At 41.9% G+C, this 17,730-nt stretch overlaps 1 protein-coding gene across 4 annotated transcripts in view; it reads left to right on the forward strand.

Moving 5' to 3' along the window:
- The window catches only part of vash2 (vasohibin 2), a 36,014-nt gene extending 22,731 nt beyond the window's left edge, over positions 1-13,283 (forward strand). For 3 of the 4 annotated variants that reach the window (XM_030721177.1, XM_030721175.1, XM_030721178.1), the window contains exon 9: positions 7,294-13,283. In XM_030721177.1, coding sequence (XP_030577037.1) covers positions 7,294-7,363 — 70 coding nt within the window. In that variant the 3' untranslated portion in view covers positions 7,364-13,283. The remainder of the gene's footprint in view (positions 1-7,293) is intronic. The other variant, XR_004019164.1, reaches the window with a different exon arrangement.
- Positions 13,284-17,730: the final 4,447 nt, after the last annotated feature.

Below are 17,730 nucleotides of genomic sequence, written 5' to 3' on the forward strand. Positions count from 1 at the left end.
AAGTCTGGGCTCCAATTAATGTGAGCGCCTCCTAAAGAATAAATTGTTCTGACATCTTAGAGGCAACAGCTGTGTATCTGCTGGCAAGCACTGCGGACCGTGTGTGTGTGTGTGTGTGTGTGTGTGTGTGTGTGTGTGTGTGTGTGTGTGCGCGCGCGCTTGTCTGTTTCTGTTGCTGACAGCCCAGCATTATCATCAGGCAGACAAGTCCTTGTGTTCAGCTGACAGCGTTATCACTATGATGTGTGTGTGTGTGTGTGTGTGTGTGTGTACCACCAACACTCAGCAGAATGTAGGGCCTGTGATGCACAGTAAGCTTAAAAACACACCAAACTCCATATAAAAGTGTAAAATTTAAGCTTCTCTGCCTCAGACTTAATAAAGAATATGACTAAAGATCTTGTTTGAATCATTTAGGGTTCAACGCTTTAACTTGGAGTGAATACAGCCCTGTAACTATAAAGGGTTACCTTTTAAAATAGGTCTTACTCTTTATTGTAACTAATTTCCTGACCACTCACATTATTTTCCACTCAGAGACTTTTCACTTAAAGGCACCTGGACGGGAATCTTTAAGGATCTGCAGCTTTTAAAATCGGGGGGGATTCAACACTCCGAGTCACTAACAGGAAAACTCTGACACACACACACACACACACAATAATGCTGAGTGTGTTTGTGTGTGTGTGCGCCGTCAGCTGTGCGGTAGGATGTAACACAATCTGACTTGGATGACAGCTGCAGCCGAGCCACACTGCAGAGTCACCACACACACACACACACACACACACACACACACACACACACACACACACACACACAGATGAATTAGGGACATTGCTGGTATCGCCATTTGGCTGGCACTCTGTTGACCTTTCATATGTGAAGCTTTACCATGTTTAAGAGTCTAATTATTTGGGGATCTGTGTGTGTGTGTGTTTGAAAACACACAGCTTTTAAGTTAAGTTGCTGTCAGTCATCCTCTCCACATCATTTGGGAGGACTAATCCTAAAATTCTGAGTACAATTGAGCTATAAAACCTGAGCTTTCACAGGCATTCAGCTGCATTTGCGATTACCTACATGGTATCTCAGGGATGTTATGAACTGAATCACTGCACAGTGACAACCCATTGCAGATGACTCTGATTATGGTCCTTGAGATCAGCGGTGCAGCTTCAGCCTGCATTCATTTGGTTACTGAGTCATGCATTGTTATTGTTAATGTATGAATCTGCTCTGATCCAACTGCAGCCGTCCAAATTTCACCTTTATAGGTTTTTCGCCTCACAGCACGAGGGTCCTGCGTTAGCGTCCAGGCTCGGGCCTGCGTGGCGTTTGCATGTTCTCCCTGTGTCTGTGCGGCTTCCTCTGCATGAGGTTAGCTTAACTGGTGATTTTAAAATTGGTCTTAAGTGTGAGTGTGAACGGCTGTCTGTCTATGTGTTAGCCCTGTGAGGGATTGGTATAGAGTACCACCCGTGCAGTATCACTCGAATCAGGTGCATGTCACTTGTAGTTTTTAGATTAATTGTTGGTGACTTTGCTGTTTCTGTTCTTTTGGAGCATTTTGTTGTTAAATATTTGTCATGTCTCTCTTTTGTTGTAGGTTTGTTGCCACACATAAATGAAACTAGCAAACTAAACAACTCCTTAAGCTTCCAGGTTCAAACCGCTGCAATAACCAGTTATTTTTGTGCTTTTGAGGCTCCCTTCATCCAAACACTAAAACTTCATCCCGCCTTATAATTGGGACATCAGCTGATACCATAAAGTGTAAATGCAGATCAAAGGAACACATCTTAATGATCTGCAGTAAATCCACACCTATCACAGTCCAGAAACTGCACGATGGTGCGTGTTAGATAAAAGGAAGTCTGTTACAAAAGTGTGAACTAGTGTACTTATTTGGATACATCTGTTTCTGTTTCCTGTAAACTCTGTGGGTTCATCAGCTCGGAAAACCAGTTAAAATGTTTGGAACAGCACATTGCTGCTTTAAGCCACTTGAATGTGATACTTAAAAAGCCATTACTGTTATCAACAGAGCACTTACACACTTAACAATATGTTGCCACCTCAGAGCGATGACTCCAGCAGAGACAGTGTAATAACCCGCTGCTGCTGTAAGCGCGGTCACAACAGCACCGGCTTATTTTACAGCTGGAGTAAGACGTTTCAGGAGGCTGCTATCAGCGCTGCCCGCTTTATACAAACAGAATACAAATGACTCCATTTTCAAAATGAATATCTCTAATATTCTTATTATGTAAGTGTCTCTATACATGGGGATGTTTGAAGGTAATTTGAGATCGAAGGCAAAGAGAAGCGATCGAGAGAAAATAAGAATGAATATGTTAAGAGGGCAAAGAGAAGGAAAAGATGATGAGAAAGGGGAGAAGAAACAGAGAGAGTGGGAAAAGGGCTGAGAGAGTGAGAGGAGAGTGAAAGAGAAAAGAGGTTAAGGTCTGGCAAAAGATGAGAAGAAAAGAGGAGGGATAAAAAGGCTGTCAGCGCTCCAGATTGGTTTTAACAAGTTACACTTCTCCTTGATGTGTCAGAGAGCCTGAAAGCTTCCTTCTGAGCAGAAATAATAAAGAGGGGGGAGAGAGGACAACGTGACATTAGAGGAGAGGACACGAAGAAAAGGAGAGAGAGCGAGCACTGAAGATTAAATCTGGAGTCCTGAGAAACCAGAAGGCCTTTTTTATTTTCCATCATCTTCATATTTTTTTACTGTCTTCACACTTTCAGGGTTGCACTGAAGAAAGCTGGACTAAAGTAACTGTTTGATTTCTCAGTTTATTTTTTGGTACATTTGTGAGCCTGTTTGGGAACCTCTTTAAAGCCTGTGTTTTCACAGTGATTTGTTCCTCTTGTTTTATTGGTGCACTTCCTGCCTTTCTCTGTACAGTGACATAGGGAGCACCCAAGGACTGTATATTCAATTTCAATTCAATTTCAATTCAATTCAATTCAATTTTTCAATTCAATTTTATTTATATAGCGCCAAATCACAACAAACTGTCGCCTCAAGGCGCTTTGTATTGTGGGTAAAGACCCTACAATAATACAGAAAAAACCCAACAGTCAAAACGACCCCCTATGAGCAAGCACTTGGCGACAGTGGAAAGGAAAAACTCCCTTTTAACAGGAAGAAACCTCCAGCAGAACCAGGCTCAGGGAGGGGCAGTCATCTGCCGCGACCGGTTGGGCTGAGGGGAGAGAAAGACATGCTGTGGAAGAGAGCCAGAGATTAATATCAATTAATGATTAAATGCAGAGTGGAGTATAAACAACGTAAATAAGGTGAATGAGAAACAGTGCATTATGTGAACCCCCCAGCAGACTAGGCCTATAGCAGCATAACTAAGGGATGGTTCAGGGTCACCTGATCCAGCCCTAACTATAAGCTTTATCATAAAGGAAAGTTTTAAGCCTAATCTTAAAAATAGAGAGGGTGTCTGTCTCCCGAATCCAAGCTGGAAGCTGGTTCCACAGAAGAGGCGCCTGAAAGCTGAAGGCTCTGCCTCCCATTCTACTCTTAAGTATCCGAGGAACCACAAGTAAGCCAGCAGTCTGAGAGCGAAGTGCTCTGTTGGGGTGATATGGTACTATGAGGTCTTTGAGATAAGATGGTGCCTGATTATTCAAGACCTTGTATGTGAGGAGAAGAATTTTAAATTCTATTCTAGATTTAACAGGGAGCCAATGAAGAGAAGCCAATATGGGAGAAATATGCTCTCTCTTTCTAGTCCCTGTCAGGACTCTAGCTGCAGCATTTTGGATCAGCTGAAGGCTTTTCAGGAAGCTTTTAGGACAGCCTGATAATAATGAATTACAATAATCCAGCCTAGAAGTAATAAATGCATGAATGAGCTTTTCAGCATCACTCTGAGAGAGGATGTTTCTAATTTTAGAAATATTGCGCAAATGCAAAAAAGCGGTCCTACATATTTGTTTAATATGTGCATTGAAGGACATATCCTGGTCAAAAATGACTCCAAGATTTCTCACAGTGTTACTGGAGGCCAAAGTAATGCCATCCAGAGTAAGTATCTGGTTAGACACCATGTTTCTAAGATTTGTGGGGCCGAGAACAAGAATTTCAGTTTTATCTGAATTTAGAATCAGGAAATTAGAGGTCATCCAGGCCTTAATGTCTTTAAGACATTCCTGCAGTTTAACTAATTGATGTGTGTCATCTGGCTTCATTGATAGGTAAAGCTGACTATCATCTGCATAACAATGAAAATTGATGCAGTGCTTTCTAATAATACTGCCTAAGGGAAGCATGTATAATGTAAATAAAATTGGTCCTAGCACAGAACCCTGTGGAACTCAATAATTAACCTTTCTGTGTTAAGAAGACTCCCCATTTACATGAACAAATTGGAGTCTATGAGATAAATATGATTCAAACCACTGCAGTGCAGTACCTTTAATACCTATAGTATGCTCTAATCTCTGTAATAGAATGTTATGGTCAACAGTATCAAAAGCTGCACTGAGGTCCAACAGGACAAGAACAGAGATGAGTCCACTGTCAGAGGCTCTAAGAAGATCATTTGTAACCTTCACTAATGCTGTTTCTGTACTGTGATGAATTCTGAAACCTGACTGAAACTCTTCAAATAAACCGTTCCTCTGCAGATGATCAGTTAGCTGTTTTACAACTACTCTTTCAAGAATCTTTGAGAGAAAAGGAAGGTTGGAGATTGGCCTATAATTAGCTAAGACAACTGGGTCAAGTGATGGCTTTTTAAGCAGAGGTTTAATTACAGCCACCTTGAAGGTCTGTGGTACATAGCCAACTAATAAAGACTGATTGATCATTTTTAAGATTGAAGCATCAATAATTGGAAAGACTTCTTTGAACAGTCTAGTAGGAATGGGATCTAACAAACATGTTGCTGGTTTGGAGGAAGTAACTATTGAAGTTAACTCTGAAAGATCAACTGGAGCAAAAGAGTCTAAACAAATACCAGCAGTGCTGAAAGCAGCCGAACATGAAGAATAATCTTTGAGATGGTTATGAATAATTTTTTCTCTAATGTCTAAAATTTTATTTGTAAAGAAATCCATGAAGTCACTACTAGTTAACGTGAAAGGAATACTCGGCTCTACAGAGCTCTGACTCTTTGTCAGCCTGGCTACAGTGCTGAAAAGAAACCTGGGGTTGTTCTTATTTTCTTCAATTAATGATGAATAGTAAGATGTCCTAGCTTTACGGAGGGCTTTTTTATAGAGCAACAAACTTTTTTTCCAGGCTAAATGAGCATCTTCTAATTTAGTGAGACGCCATTCCCTCTCCAGCTTTCGGGTTATCTGCTTTAAGCTGTGCGTTTGTGAATTATACCACGGAGTCAGGCACTTCTGATTTGAAGCTTTCCTTTTCAGAGGAGCCACAGTATCCAAAGTTATACGCAGTGAGGATGTAAAATTATTGACGAGATAATCGACCTCACTGGGAGCAGAGTTTAGGTAGCTGCTCTGCACTGTGTTGGCACATGGCACTGAAGAGCATAACAATGAAGGAATTAGATCCTTAAACTTAGTTACAGCACTTTCAGAAAGACTTCTACTGTAATAAAACTTATTCCCCGCTGCTGTGTAATCCATTAAAGTAAATGTAAATGTTACTAAGAAATGATCAGACAGGAGGGGGCTTTCAGGGAATACTGTTAAGTCTTCAGTTTCTATGCCATATGTCAGGACAAGATCCAGAGTATGATTAAAGTGGTGGGTGGGCTCCTTTACATTTTGAGAGAAGCCAATTGAATCTAACAATAGATTAAATGCAGTGTTGAGGCTGTCATTCTCAGCATCTACATGGATGTTAAAATCACCCACTATAATTATTTTATCTGAACTGAGCACTAAATCAGATAAAAAGTCTGAGAAATCAGACAGAAACTCTGAGTAGGGACCAGGTGGGCGATAGATAATAACAAATAAAACAGGTTTTTGATTTTCCCAATTAGGATGGACAAGACTAAGAGTCAGGCTTTCAAAAGAATGAAAACTTTGTCTGGGTCTTTGATTAATTAATAAACTGGAATTGGAATTGAAGATTGCAGCTAATCCTCCTCCTCGACCTGTGCTTCGAGCATTCTGACAGTTACTGTGACTCAGGGGTGTTGATTCATTTAAACTAACATATTCATCCTGCTGTAACCAGGTTTCTGTAAGGCAGAATAAATCAATACGTTGATCAATTATTAAATCATTTACTAATAGGGACTTGGAAGAGAGAGACCTAATGTTTAATAATCCACATTTAATTGTTTTATTTTTTGGTGCAGTTGATGAAGCTGTATTATTTATTGTTTTTGAATTTTTATGCTTAAATAGCTTTTTGCTGATTTTAGCTTTGGTTTTTGGTGGTCTGGGAGCAGGCACCGACTCTATGGGGATGGGGTTTTGGGGGGATGGCAGGAGGAGAGAAGCTGCAGAGAGGCGTGTAAGACTGCAACTCTGCTTAATAAAAGATTAAGGGGGCCATTGTAATTTCAGTTATGTCACCCATTTATTTGTGATTGCACTTTCAAGGCCTCTACTTTAGCTTCATGGCCGTCACCACCTGTGAATCCAGAAGTGCCCACATTTAACTGAGAGGTATCAGCTAAGGATACCTGCTAATTAGTGCCAAGTTTAGAATATCGCTCATCAAAACTGGAGCACAGACTTCTTGGAGGGTCCGTCAGTACAATTAAAATGCACCGACACCACAAACCTGACAGCTAGGGGCTACAGCGGTCTGTGTGCAGGGACGTCCACACAATGCAGATTCTGGTCACCCTGTCCTATAGCAGTATCATTCAGCAGTATCCTCACTGGTAATCACTTTAGTCACTCACCTCCAGGTTGAGAAAAATTTAGCTTCAGGACCCGTGTTACCCTCCTGCGGTCTCCTGTTGCCACATCGCTGCTAGTCGCTTTCTGTGTGGACGCCCCTTCAGCATCCACCTGCCAATCAAAGCATCCATGCCCCTAATTTTAAAGAAACTAAAACATGATATTTATTTGTGACAAATTTCTGACATTTATCTAGAAGAGAAAAGTTGCAGCTTAATCAGCAGTAAGAAACTAATGAGTAGCTGCAGCCCTCCTGGAGCTGAGAGAGTTTGAGAGATCTTATCTAATGGCTGCAAAGTTTGGAGACAGTTGTCCTTGTTTAGCTCTGCTGCACAACATTAAGGAGGCTGTCAGAATGAAAGAGGGCTTCGCCAACCTACCACCGTGCTCTTAGTATGCAGTGCGAGTTCAGCGAGTTTATCTGCTATCTTTCAGGCCAGCCTCAGTGGAGAGGAAACCTCCAGAGCTCAGCACGCTCAATGACGGCTACCAGATCCGCATCTGAGCCCCTCCTTCACCTACAAGACTACAAGACATCCGTCCAGACTCCTCAGGCACCCCGAGTCTCCACCCAGTACGGGGGGGGGTCGCCAGAGCCACAGCTGCATTTTTATTTTACACAGAAAAGGTGGATGATTATAAAAAAGAAGAAGAAAGAAGAGGCTTAAATGGAAGAAAATGACTGGTACTGACATTTCATACACCATTTACTCATTTTTGTAGCAATGAATCTCTTAAAATAATCTCATCCTCATCACTCACAGGCTGAGAGGGCTGGCATTTATTTATTTATTTTTTAAACCAGTGTTCATTTGTTTAGCTGAAATGCTGAGAGCAAACACTGAAGTGATGTCAGCTCAGTTTTTCTTTAGTTTTTTTCTAAATTTCAGTCAAGTTAAGTGATGATATGTATTCAAGAAGAGGTGGAACAGGAAGTAGTTGAAATTCTTCTTCACTGGTTGTAATGACAGGTCGTCACAGTGGAACAAAGGTCGTCTTTGCGTCAAACACAACTAAGGAGAGATTAATTTGTGGGTTGTTTTGGCATCGTGGCAGTTATGAGAACACTATTTAGGGAGTTGTGTTTTATCAGGGGTAGAAGTGGGTACAGCCCCACACGATCACAAGAAGACAGAAATTACCACGTTTGTCCAGAGTCAGGAGATTTAAAACTATAGCTTCATTATTTATTTATTTTTTTTAAGATGGACAAACAAAATCTGAAGGGCTGTCCTGGTCTGCCACTCGAGTTTTAGAGCGTCTTAATGATCCAGGTCATTAACACCTTTGACCTTCCTCAACCAGCAGCAGTTTTAATACGATGATTAAGTAAACTCCTGCGTGCAGACTGTATTGATTACAGTGGGAGCGTGATAAAGTATGCAGGGAAATCAAAGATGCAGAATCAATAGAGGGGCTAAAAGAAGAGGACGATGAAGCGGAGCAGTGTGAGGAGCGAGGGAGTGATTCAGAGAAGATGGAGTGATTGTTAAAGCACTCCGGAAAAGTTCCCGTCTCAGCTGCTCCTCTTCCTCAGGCTTCTGTTGACACATAATTGCATGCATAACCACGACTCTGTCCCTGAACACCACAAAGGAAAACTTCGAGGAGGAAAATCGAAAGACTCAAACAGGCCGAGTTAGTTAATAGTCACGTTCTTTATGCCTCATATGACAGAAGGGCACATTTTATATCAAGATAAATGGGCAGGCTTGACATTTCCATCCACATCTGTATTTATTTAACTGACTCATTTTGCATCATCATGGAAACTTCTGTTGCATTCACACCTCTTTTTATTCTGAAAAATATTATGGCCAGGTCATGTCTGTAAATGAGAACCAGTTCTCAAACATTTTACCTGGTAAAAAAAAAAAAAAGGTTTAAAAAAAATAAAAGATTATTATTAGATCAAATGGTTCCTAACCTCCATCCATTCTCTTTGACAGGGTCGGGGGGGGCTGGAGCCTATCCCAGCTGACATGTAAGGTCCTAGGTTCAATTCCACCTTGGCCAGGGTCTTACTGTGTGGGTTTCCTCCGGGTACTCCGGTTTCCTTCCACAGTCCAAACACATGCAGTTACTGGGGTTTGGTTAATTGGGGATTCTTAATTGCCCGTAGGTGTGAGTGTGAATGGTTGTCTGTCTCTCTGTGTTGGCCCTGCGACAGGCTGGCGACCTGCACAGGGTGTACCCTGCCTCGCGCCCTATGTCAGCTGGGATAGGCCCCGCCCCCCGCGACCCTGAGCAGGATGGAGGGGTCAAAAAATTTGTTAAATCTCTGATTTAAAATCAGAAGAAAATACTTAATAAAAGTGCAGCTAAAATAAAAACGGTAAGCTTGACGTGCAAACAACCGGCAGGCCAAACTTTAAATAAGACCCTGTTCTCACACGATGCACCAAAAAACTCTGAACCTTGATGCAAACGTCAGTTGTCAGTGTTTCCAGAACAAGCTAGCAGAAAGCCTGTGGAGTTCAGCTGCGGCCACGCTGCGTGTTTACACAGTAAACCAACACAGCGTTGGCCGGCTGGCTGCTGTTCCACCAACAGCTGGAACATAAAATGATTCAGCTGGTCCAAGATCAGCTGCAGCCAGCAGCGAGTGCAGATGTTGCTGACTGAATGAACACTCTGCAACAAAAGTCTCATTCAAGACCGAGAAGGATGTAACAGTCTGTGCAAGCTGTCGGCAGGGCCTGGACCCTCTGAAACGTTTGGTTACAAAATGATAAAAATAGGTTTTAATCTAAATTATATTTGATTTTTTTTTTCCTCAATAGCTTGAAAACAGAAATGAAAAAAAAAAAAAGTGTTTTACAACCAATTTAAAGCTGCTTCACACATGGACCTTTCTAGATATTACATAACGGAGGATATTAAATGTTCTTTATCCTTCCAGCTCTCTGATTCAGAGACTGTGTGCTGTCCAGTTGTGCAGCACTGCCACCTAAAACAAGCAGCAGCAGGAGTGCAAATCTTTTTTTCTTTTTTTAGTACAGGAAACGATAAGGGCAGAACCACAGAGGTTCTCAGAGCAGCTCGATGAAGCGTGTTTTTGCTCCGTGAAGCCAAGTGACCTATAAACGTCCATTCAGTACTGTATGAACCGTTTCACGCTCGTACGCTTGATCTATCGTAAGGATAGTCCAAAAAAAACCCAATCGAGCTTAAATCTGATTGGAATTTTTCTGGATTTTCCTGTTGAGGCCTTCAGTGAATCACAACTAAGAAGCTTGAAATCAATGAACTTGAAATCACGCATAACATGCATTCAGTATTTATCCATCCAAATATAAATGCTTGAAATAAACACATCAAATGACTGATTATCACATATTAGCATATTCAGCACTTCTTTCAGACAGTGCGCGAACATTTAATGACAGCAGATTTTAAACTACATGCCTTTATGTAATCTGTAACCCACATCTGTGTATCAGTGTCTGTTACATCCACAGAATGTACTGTAAGGTTTTCAGTCTTTTAGGGGAGAACTGTAGAAGTCAGGTTAAAATGTTTTTAAGTGCACCTGCAGGCCTCCATCACTGCCCACAGATCAGCTCTGTTCACAGAGTTTAATGAGTGAGAGGGAAACTAATTTACTCAACTTTAGCATCTTAGGATAAATACTTAGAACTGCATGGATCAATTATCTAACGATTCAGCATCTGACTTCTATGGTTTTCACCTGAAAGTCTAACTCAGAACGGTGTTTCCCAAAACAGCCAAAGCATCAAACTTAAACTGCACCAGGCCACTTTTTGCCAACCCAAAGTGGTGATGGGAGGTTAGGAAATATCGTACAACCGCAGAGTAAAGATATCTGTAAAACAATGTTTTTAACCTTGTACTTCACTTTAAAAAATAAAAGTCAGATATTGTAAAAGAAGAGGCTCAGGCTCAGCGGTGGCAGAACATGCTGAGAAATGTACCAAAATGAATGAAAGTGCAGAGTCCGAGCACACAAACATGCAAGACAAAGTTTTTAAGTTCTAAAGTTCTGCAGCACAACAATGAAAACCCAGACCTGATATAAATTTAGCCGATCTCCCTTCAGTCTCCTTTTTAGATTGCTCCCTGACAGTCTGACCACTCACACCCGTCCCTCAAATTTAGCTTTCAGGGAAAAAAAAAAAAAGTCACAGGGAGCTAAATTTAGTGAGTGAATTGATGGTGTGTGCTGAAAAATTCCTGCTTTTACAGTGCACTGCATGCTTCCACATGGTGCCACACATCCTGACAGGGCTCTGCTTTAACCCTAAGAGGGAGAATTTAAAGTGGATGACCTCATGAATGTTGGAAAAACATCCCCCTCCCATGCCCCCGCCTGATATCCACCTTCAACCTTGGACACAGCAGAATTTGCTTACTGGGCAAGGATCGTGGTGAAGCTGCTGATGTACATGTAAGTGGTTATGCTGCCCTGGAAGAGGTCCAGAACTGAACAAGATGACCCTGAGTGGAAGATTGGCCAAATTTCAATCAAGTATGGGGTTTTGATTCTTATCAGCAGTATGAATGAATGCACCACATTTAAGGAAGGATTTAAGGCCTTAAGGAAGGACTGTGGTGAGAAACAGTTAATGTGGCATTGTTCACAGGGTACCTTTAAAAGCGCATCTTTGAGATGAACCTCATCCTATTTGAACTGTCTATCTAAAGACGAAGGTGATCTTAAATGGCTGTTTTGGTGAAACCTCCGTTTTTTTGGTCATTCAGAAGAATTTCTGTAATATGTGTGCAGATGTGATCATTTGATTGTTTTATTGCTTTTTTTTGAATGTTTCGTGATATCCTCTCAATCACAGAAGAAGGGTTTCGTCGCCAACTGAAAACTGCGAACATTTTATCCTAGCTTTTTGTTTCAACAATGAGCTATGCACACGCCATGTTAGAAAGCATATATATGAATCCTTGTCTTCCACAGTTCAAATGTTGGAGGAGGAAGGTGTTTGTGGTTCAAATTGTGTTTTCCCACCATCTGCACAGGAACAAGTCTTCAGCTTTCAGAATAATTCTACTGAGCTTTTTCTGTAGATCCAGCCTGACTCAAGGTGCTGTGAGTAAAGCGGAATATTTTGAGATATTCCCGATCTTTGGCCAGCAGTGTTCCAGCCCAGAGACGGTCACATCTGAAGCTCTGGAACAGACTAACCAGCCCAGCGTGTTCGCGTTCGCACCGATGGTTGCGTACTGATGCTTTCTAAATGCTTGATGTTTGTTAGCATATAGAAGAAGCACAAAGTTATCCTGCTTTTGGAGTCTGTTTGGCAGCAGACACAGAAATGATGCGTTTTCTTACCGAAGAAGCAACATATCTAAGAGAGCAATTTTTAGGAATGACACCGATGCTCTTGTATTTTTGGAATTACAAACTGAGGATCAACATGTTTTGAAGGGCCTAAGTTCACAAACTTTTCTCGATGAAGACGAACATTAAAACTTTACCCAGCAACAGTGATAAACTACCAGACTGCTGAGCAGGGACACACAAACTGCATCGTGTTTTACTGGAGTGGCAGCAAAGCGACCTGAAACAGTCAAACTCTGTGTAGCAGCCTCGATCTCCTCCTGTCGGTTTGCAGCCGCAACGTCTGTGCTTGACAATTTATCTGACTGAATGTTTTTGTTTTTTTTAAACTCAGATCTGTTTTATTTGGATGTGATTAATCGATTGTAATCTATGATTTTGAATGAGAAGCATTTGTTTTTTGTTTTTTAAAAAACAGCCTGTACTTGTAGCAGGTGCTCTTTTTGAAGGCCTTTACGTTGTTTTCAAGTGCTGATACCACATTTCTCCACTCACTGTTCTGCTGTGGTTCCCAAACTTTTTCAGTCATGTCCCACTTTAGAAGCTGGAAAAAAGTTGGTGTAATTATTGCCAAATATTCGACCAGTTAAGGCCTCATTTGCACAGGTTTGAAAAACGTACATTCACCAACTGGTTGCTGATCGTTGCCAGGTGAAACTGGTCACAAAGGGGGCGTGGCACCAAAACGTAACTACGTTTGCCCGTAGTTTGCGTGGACGACACCAACTTGTCTGCAAATACTGGCCAACTACTCACTGAGCGGTGGTGAAACTGTGGAAAAAGTGAGACACAAATCTGAAACAGAACTTCACAGTAAAAGGACGTTCATTACTGTTGCAACATGTGTCATAAGGCACAGCTTTTACTTTGAAGGCGAACGACCTCCATTTCCTGCATTTTTCACAGTTTCACTACCGCTCAGTGAGTAGTTGGCAAGTGTTTGCAGACAGGTTGATGCAAATTATGGGCAACCAAGGCAATCTGCTAGCAACCAAAGCAAATACAAGGAGGTTTTCAGCTGTTTACCTCTTTTGCAACCAATTTCCCCTAACAACTGCCAACTGGTGGGGGTATATACATTTTTCTCCTAGCAAGAAGTAGTTGCTTGGGGGGGGGGGGGGGGGGGGGGGGGGGGGGGGCTGTGTGACTGGGGCCTAACAGGATTAAACAAGCAACCATTAAAATCCCATTCCATGTTTTTGTTTTCCCTGCAGCAGCATTATATAGTTCCCACATCCCTCTGAGGAGCACTGCTGTCCTGTAAATGTACAGTACTGTATCGTGTTCTTAAATTCAGCTTTACCATAAACTGGACATTACAAACACCTATATTCTCCTCTGCGGCATGTTGGAGCCACATTATTGCAGCAGTGACGTCACAGATTTTATATCATCGCAGTCTTGATGACCTAAAACAAGGACGCCAATCAAAAAAAAAAAAAAAAAAAAAGTACGGTGTTGTTGCATGCAATAAAAATGGAAAGCTGTTTGTATTACAGCTGCTTAATTGTCCAGGCAAATTTTGAAACAGTTTGGCGGACTGTAAGGAGCGTCCATGCCAAGCTTCCAGTGCCTCAGCAGTATCAGATAGGAATCTGTTTGCTTTAATTACAACCTTGTATCTTCGCTATGTGTTTGGAGGAGTTGCCCTTGTGTGTTTACACTCACTGCAAGTTTTCCCTTCCTGTTTGGCTCACTGGTTTTATTCAGATATCCCGTGACAAAAAAAAAAAAAAAAAAAAAAAGATGTTTTGTTTCCTGTTTTCTTGCCTGTTTCTGGAAATGTTTTGTTATGAGCCTATAAAGCAGACACATTTACTTCGTGGTGCAAAGAACAAAGGGACAGCCAGCCTAGTTTTGCAGCCGATGAGGCCCATGAACAGCAAAAATAACTGCATATTTATCCAGTGATGAATTTGATTTAACAGCTCAGTGGACTGACTGGAGCCAATGGATCGGATTGGTGAACACAGTGATTTTAATTTGAGGAAACTGCTCTAGAGAAGACACACACACACAAACACGCACTGTTAACTGTTGTTTTTGTTTTAAATTTAGTGCTCTTGAATTCATCCAGATTTCCTGTGTGAAGATGCGCTGGGGGGGTTTTTTTTTGTGTTCTGTGAAGGTCAATCGTAGGAGAAACTGTGAGCCCCGGTGATTGTTATAATTGTAAGTCTCCTACTGTTACAGTATCATTGGTCAGCTGTTTTTATCAACACCTGTAGCAGCATGTGTTCTTTTAATAAATATTCTATGTTTTTAACCTTGTGTTCTTTTGTGGTCAAACAGATTAATAACAGAGGGGTACAGTACTACAGCAGCTTTGCATTGTTTTACAATTTATCCACCAAATCTAATTTTACACAGTTAGTTGAGGGTTAGGTTGGTTTAAGCCACATGCTACAAAAGCACGTTTTCACAGACGTGGGGCTAACTTGTCTAATAAAGTTTAATACAAGCATTTTGGCCATATATTTCCACCGGGAATTTCATTTGGTACAGCCTGCTAGTAGTTCCTAGTGCACTGAGGCAATTGTTATGATTTGAAGCTACAGTAAAAAGTCGCACAAATCGGATTTTCGTTCTAGTCGGATGGCTTTTTGCATGTCCCGATTTTTCCTAACGTTAATTCCAGTAAAGATCATTTCCTAAGTCGGACCATACAAGTTGGATTTTCGCCTACATTTCCAGTTAAATGTGATTGCATACACTGGATGAATTCAGTGGCGGTGCCGGGAGGGGCGCTAGGGGGTGCTATAGCTCCCCCTATTAAAGTCATAGCACCCCCAAGAAAATAGCTTGTGTCTGTGTGTGTTGAGAACTGAAAGAACAAATGATCCTTCAGAGCACCCTCAGTAAAATTTTTTACAAGTCGGATAAAATTCTATGGGCCATTTGAATCCGACTTAGGGGATTTTTACTGTATATAAATAAAACTGAATTGAATTGAGTAGCATGACTCTTTGCTGGTTTGTCAGCTGCACATCCATGATGGGAATTTTCCACTTAACCCCCCACCCCCCCACCCCAAAGAAGCTCCACTGGATTGAAATCTAATGACTGGAGACCATTTGAGTAGTGAGCTCATTGTCATGTTCAAGAAACCAGTTTGGAATGATTTGAGATTTGTGACCTGGTACGTTATCCTGCAGGAAGCAGCCATCAGAAGATGGATACACTGTGGTCATAAAGGGACGAGATGTCCAGCAGCAATGCTCGGGTAGCCTGTGGCTCAATTTGTACAAAGGGGCCCAAAGTGTGTCAAGAAAATGTCCACGACCACCACCAGCCTGACCGTTGATGTAAGGCAGGATGGATCCATCCTGTGATGTTGTTTACTCCATATTCTGTTTCCACCATCCAAATGTCGCAGCAGAAATCGAGACTCGTCCGATCAGACAGCGTTTTTCCAGCTTCTGTGACAACCTGGTGAATGTTAACATGGAAAGTCTTAAAAATGCATCAACAGATAGACCTGCTTGATCACACAAAGCAGCTCATGAACTCTGCTCAAAAGAATAGCTGAATGCTAGCTACATTGGTTTACTGACTCAGTGCTGAACAATTATGATTCATTATTATCTCAAAGAATAAGTTTCATTAAATGCAGCAAAGCTTTCCAGAATAAAATCTCAAATGCAAACATCTCAGAGTCAGTGTGACGTGAGGAACGTGCGCTCCTGTTGCTCGGCCCTAATATTCTGATCTGTGGTGTGAAGTAGAAGCTGCAGGAACACAGCGCAGCACTCACAGCAGACCCGACCTAAACACACTGAACTTCAGGGAGCAGTAAGAAGACAAACATGAGGAAACTGCAGGGAAAACTACAGTGTGTTCTTCCTCTTTAGACAACACTCCTGCACACACCACCGTACGCTCCGGCTCGGCTTCTGATAAAATAATCTGCTTACGTTCAGCTGCAGATGTGTGTGTGTGTGTGTGTGTGTGTGTGTGTGTGTGTGTGTATGTGTGTGTGTGTGTGTGTGTGTGTGTGTGGATGTTTCAGACAAGCACAGGGAGGCTGCAGATTTAGAGAAATAATCCTTAATTTTTCATCTAAGCAGCAGCAGCAGCAGCTCAGGGATTGGAAAGCAGGGGGAGGTTCACCTCACTGTGTGTGTGTCAGCAGCTTAATGTGATGTAATGTTTGTGTGCGTGTGGGTGTGTGCACAAAAACACTGTCATGAGGATTAAGCTGCAGAGGTGAAAAGCCAGCAGAGCTTTTAACAATGTCACGAAAGAGAGGTCAGATCCCGTCTCCTGATTGGCCCTGAGTTTTAGATTTGTCCTTCATGGGGTCACGTGTGAAACCTTTTACTGTCCAGTACCACAAATCATATCTGCAGGAGCTGGAACAACCCCCAAAACTCACTTTTCAGCCCCCGGCTGTGAAAGCTCCCTGATGACCGGCGAACTGCACGCAACCAACCATTCATCTACAGGAGCTCCTCAGATTTACTGCTGCAACCCACAAACATTTCAGCAACTAAACCTCTAATATTCTTCTAAAGCTGGTTAATAATAATAATAATATTCAGGGTAATTTTACTTTATAGTGGGAGTGTCTGTTCCAGAAATCTGCCACATTATTCAGGTGAGCTGAGGAGACAGAAACAAAGCTACTCGCATTCATACCACATGCAGCCAAAGCAACATCACATCCATGTTAACCCTCAGGCGACCAAATTATTTTAGTCAATAAAATGACTGAGTGGGGCCATTTATCATCCTGTTATACACTGCTCTAAAAAAAATAAATAAATAACACTTCCAGTTCTGGTGTTTTCTGCAGGTCGGTGAAGTCTCACTGAAGGACATCCAGACCTTATGCCACCTTCATGGCTTCTAGTCAAACGTCTCTCAGTTTAGTCAGAAACCCCCCACCGAGGGGGACTTTTCTCAGGGCTCTGACAGCGATTCTCCTGTTCCTCACACAAAGGAGCAGATACCAGTCCTGCTCCTGGGTTGATGCCCTTGTCCAGCTCTCTTCATGTAAGAGCCCATCTCCTGGAATCTCCTCCACACTCTTGAGACTGTGCCGGAGGATGCAGCAAACCTTGCAAAGGCTGCAGGTACCATCTCATGCTATCAGCAGTGCCAAGGAGAATAGCAACAAACAAAACCAGAGATAAGAAGAGATCAGTGGTCTGTGGCCACCACCTGGAAAGCTTTTTGGGGTTGTCTTTTTGTTGCCTCTTCAGTCCACCTGTTGTCACTTACATTTGCACCAAAGCAGCTAAAATTGATTCAGAATGGTTTATGTTTCTTAACAGGACAGACTGATGCCCCTGAGGTTTAACTGACTTTCTGCTACACTGTGATGATCAAGCGTTCCCTTAATTTTTATTTTATTTTTTTGAACATTATATTTAATGCAGGACTTTTTAAAATATGGCTTAATTTGTGTTCAAGCAAAAATCCAAATAAACTTCTGAACCTACTCCAGCGCTGATCTTCATCCACGTCCAACATCCCAGACAATCTTGATTCACCTGCAGAACCCTCCTCTGTTACCAAGCAAGCCACTGCTGCCATCTAGTGGTCAAAACCCAAAC

Source organism: Archocentrus centrarchus, chromosome 24 (assembly GCF_007364275.1).
Source record: "Archocentrus centrarchus isolate MPI-CPG fArcCen1 chromosome 24, fArcCen1, whole genome shotgun sequence".
NCBI lineage: Eukaryota > Metazoa > Chordata > Actinopteri > Cichliformes > Cichlidae > Archocentrus > Archocentrus centrarchus.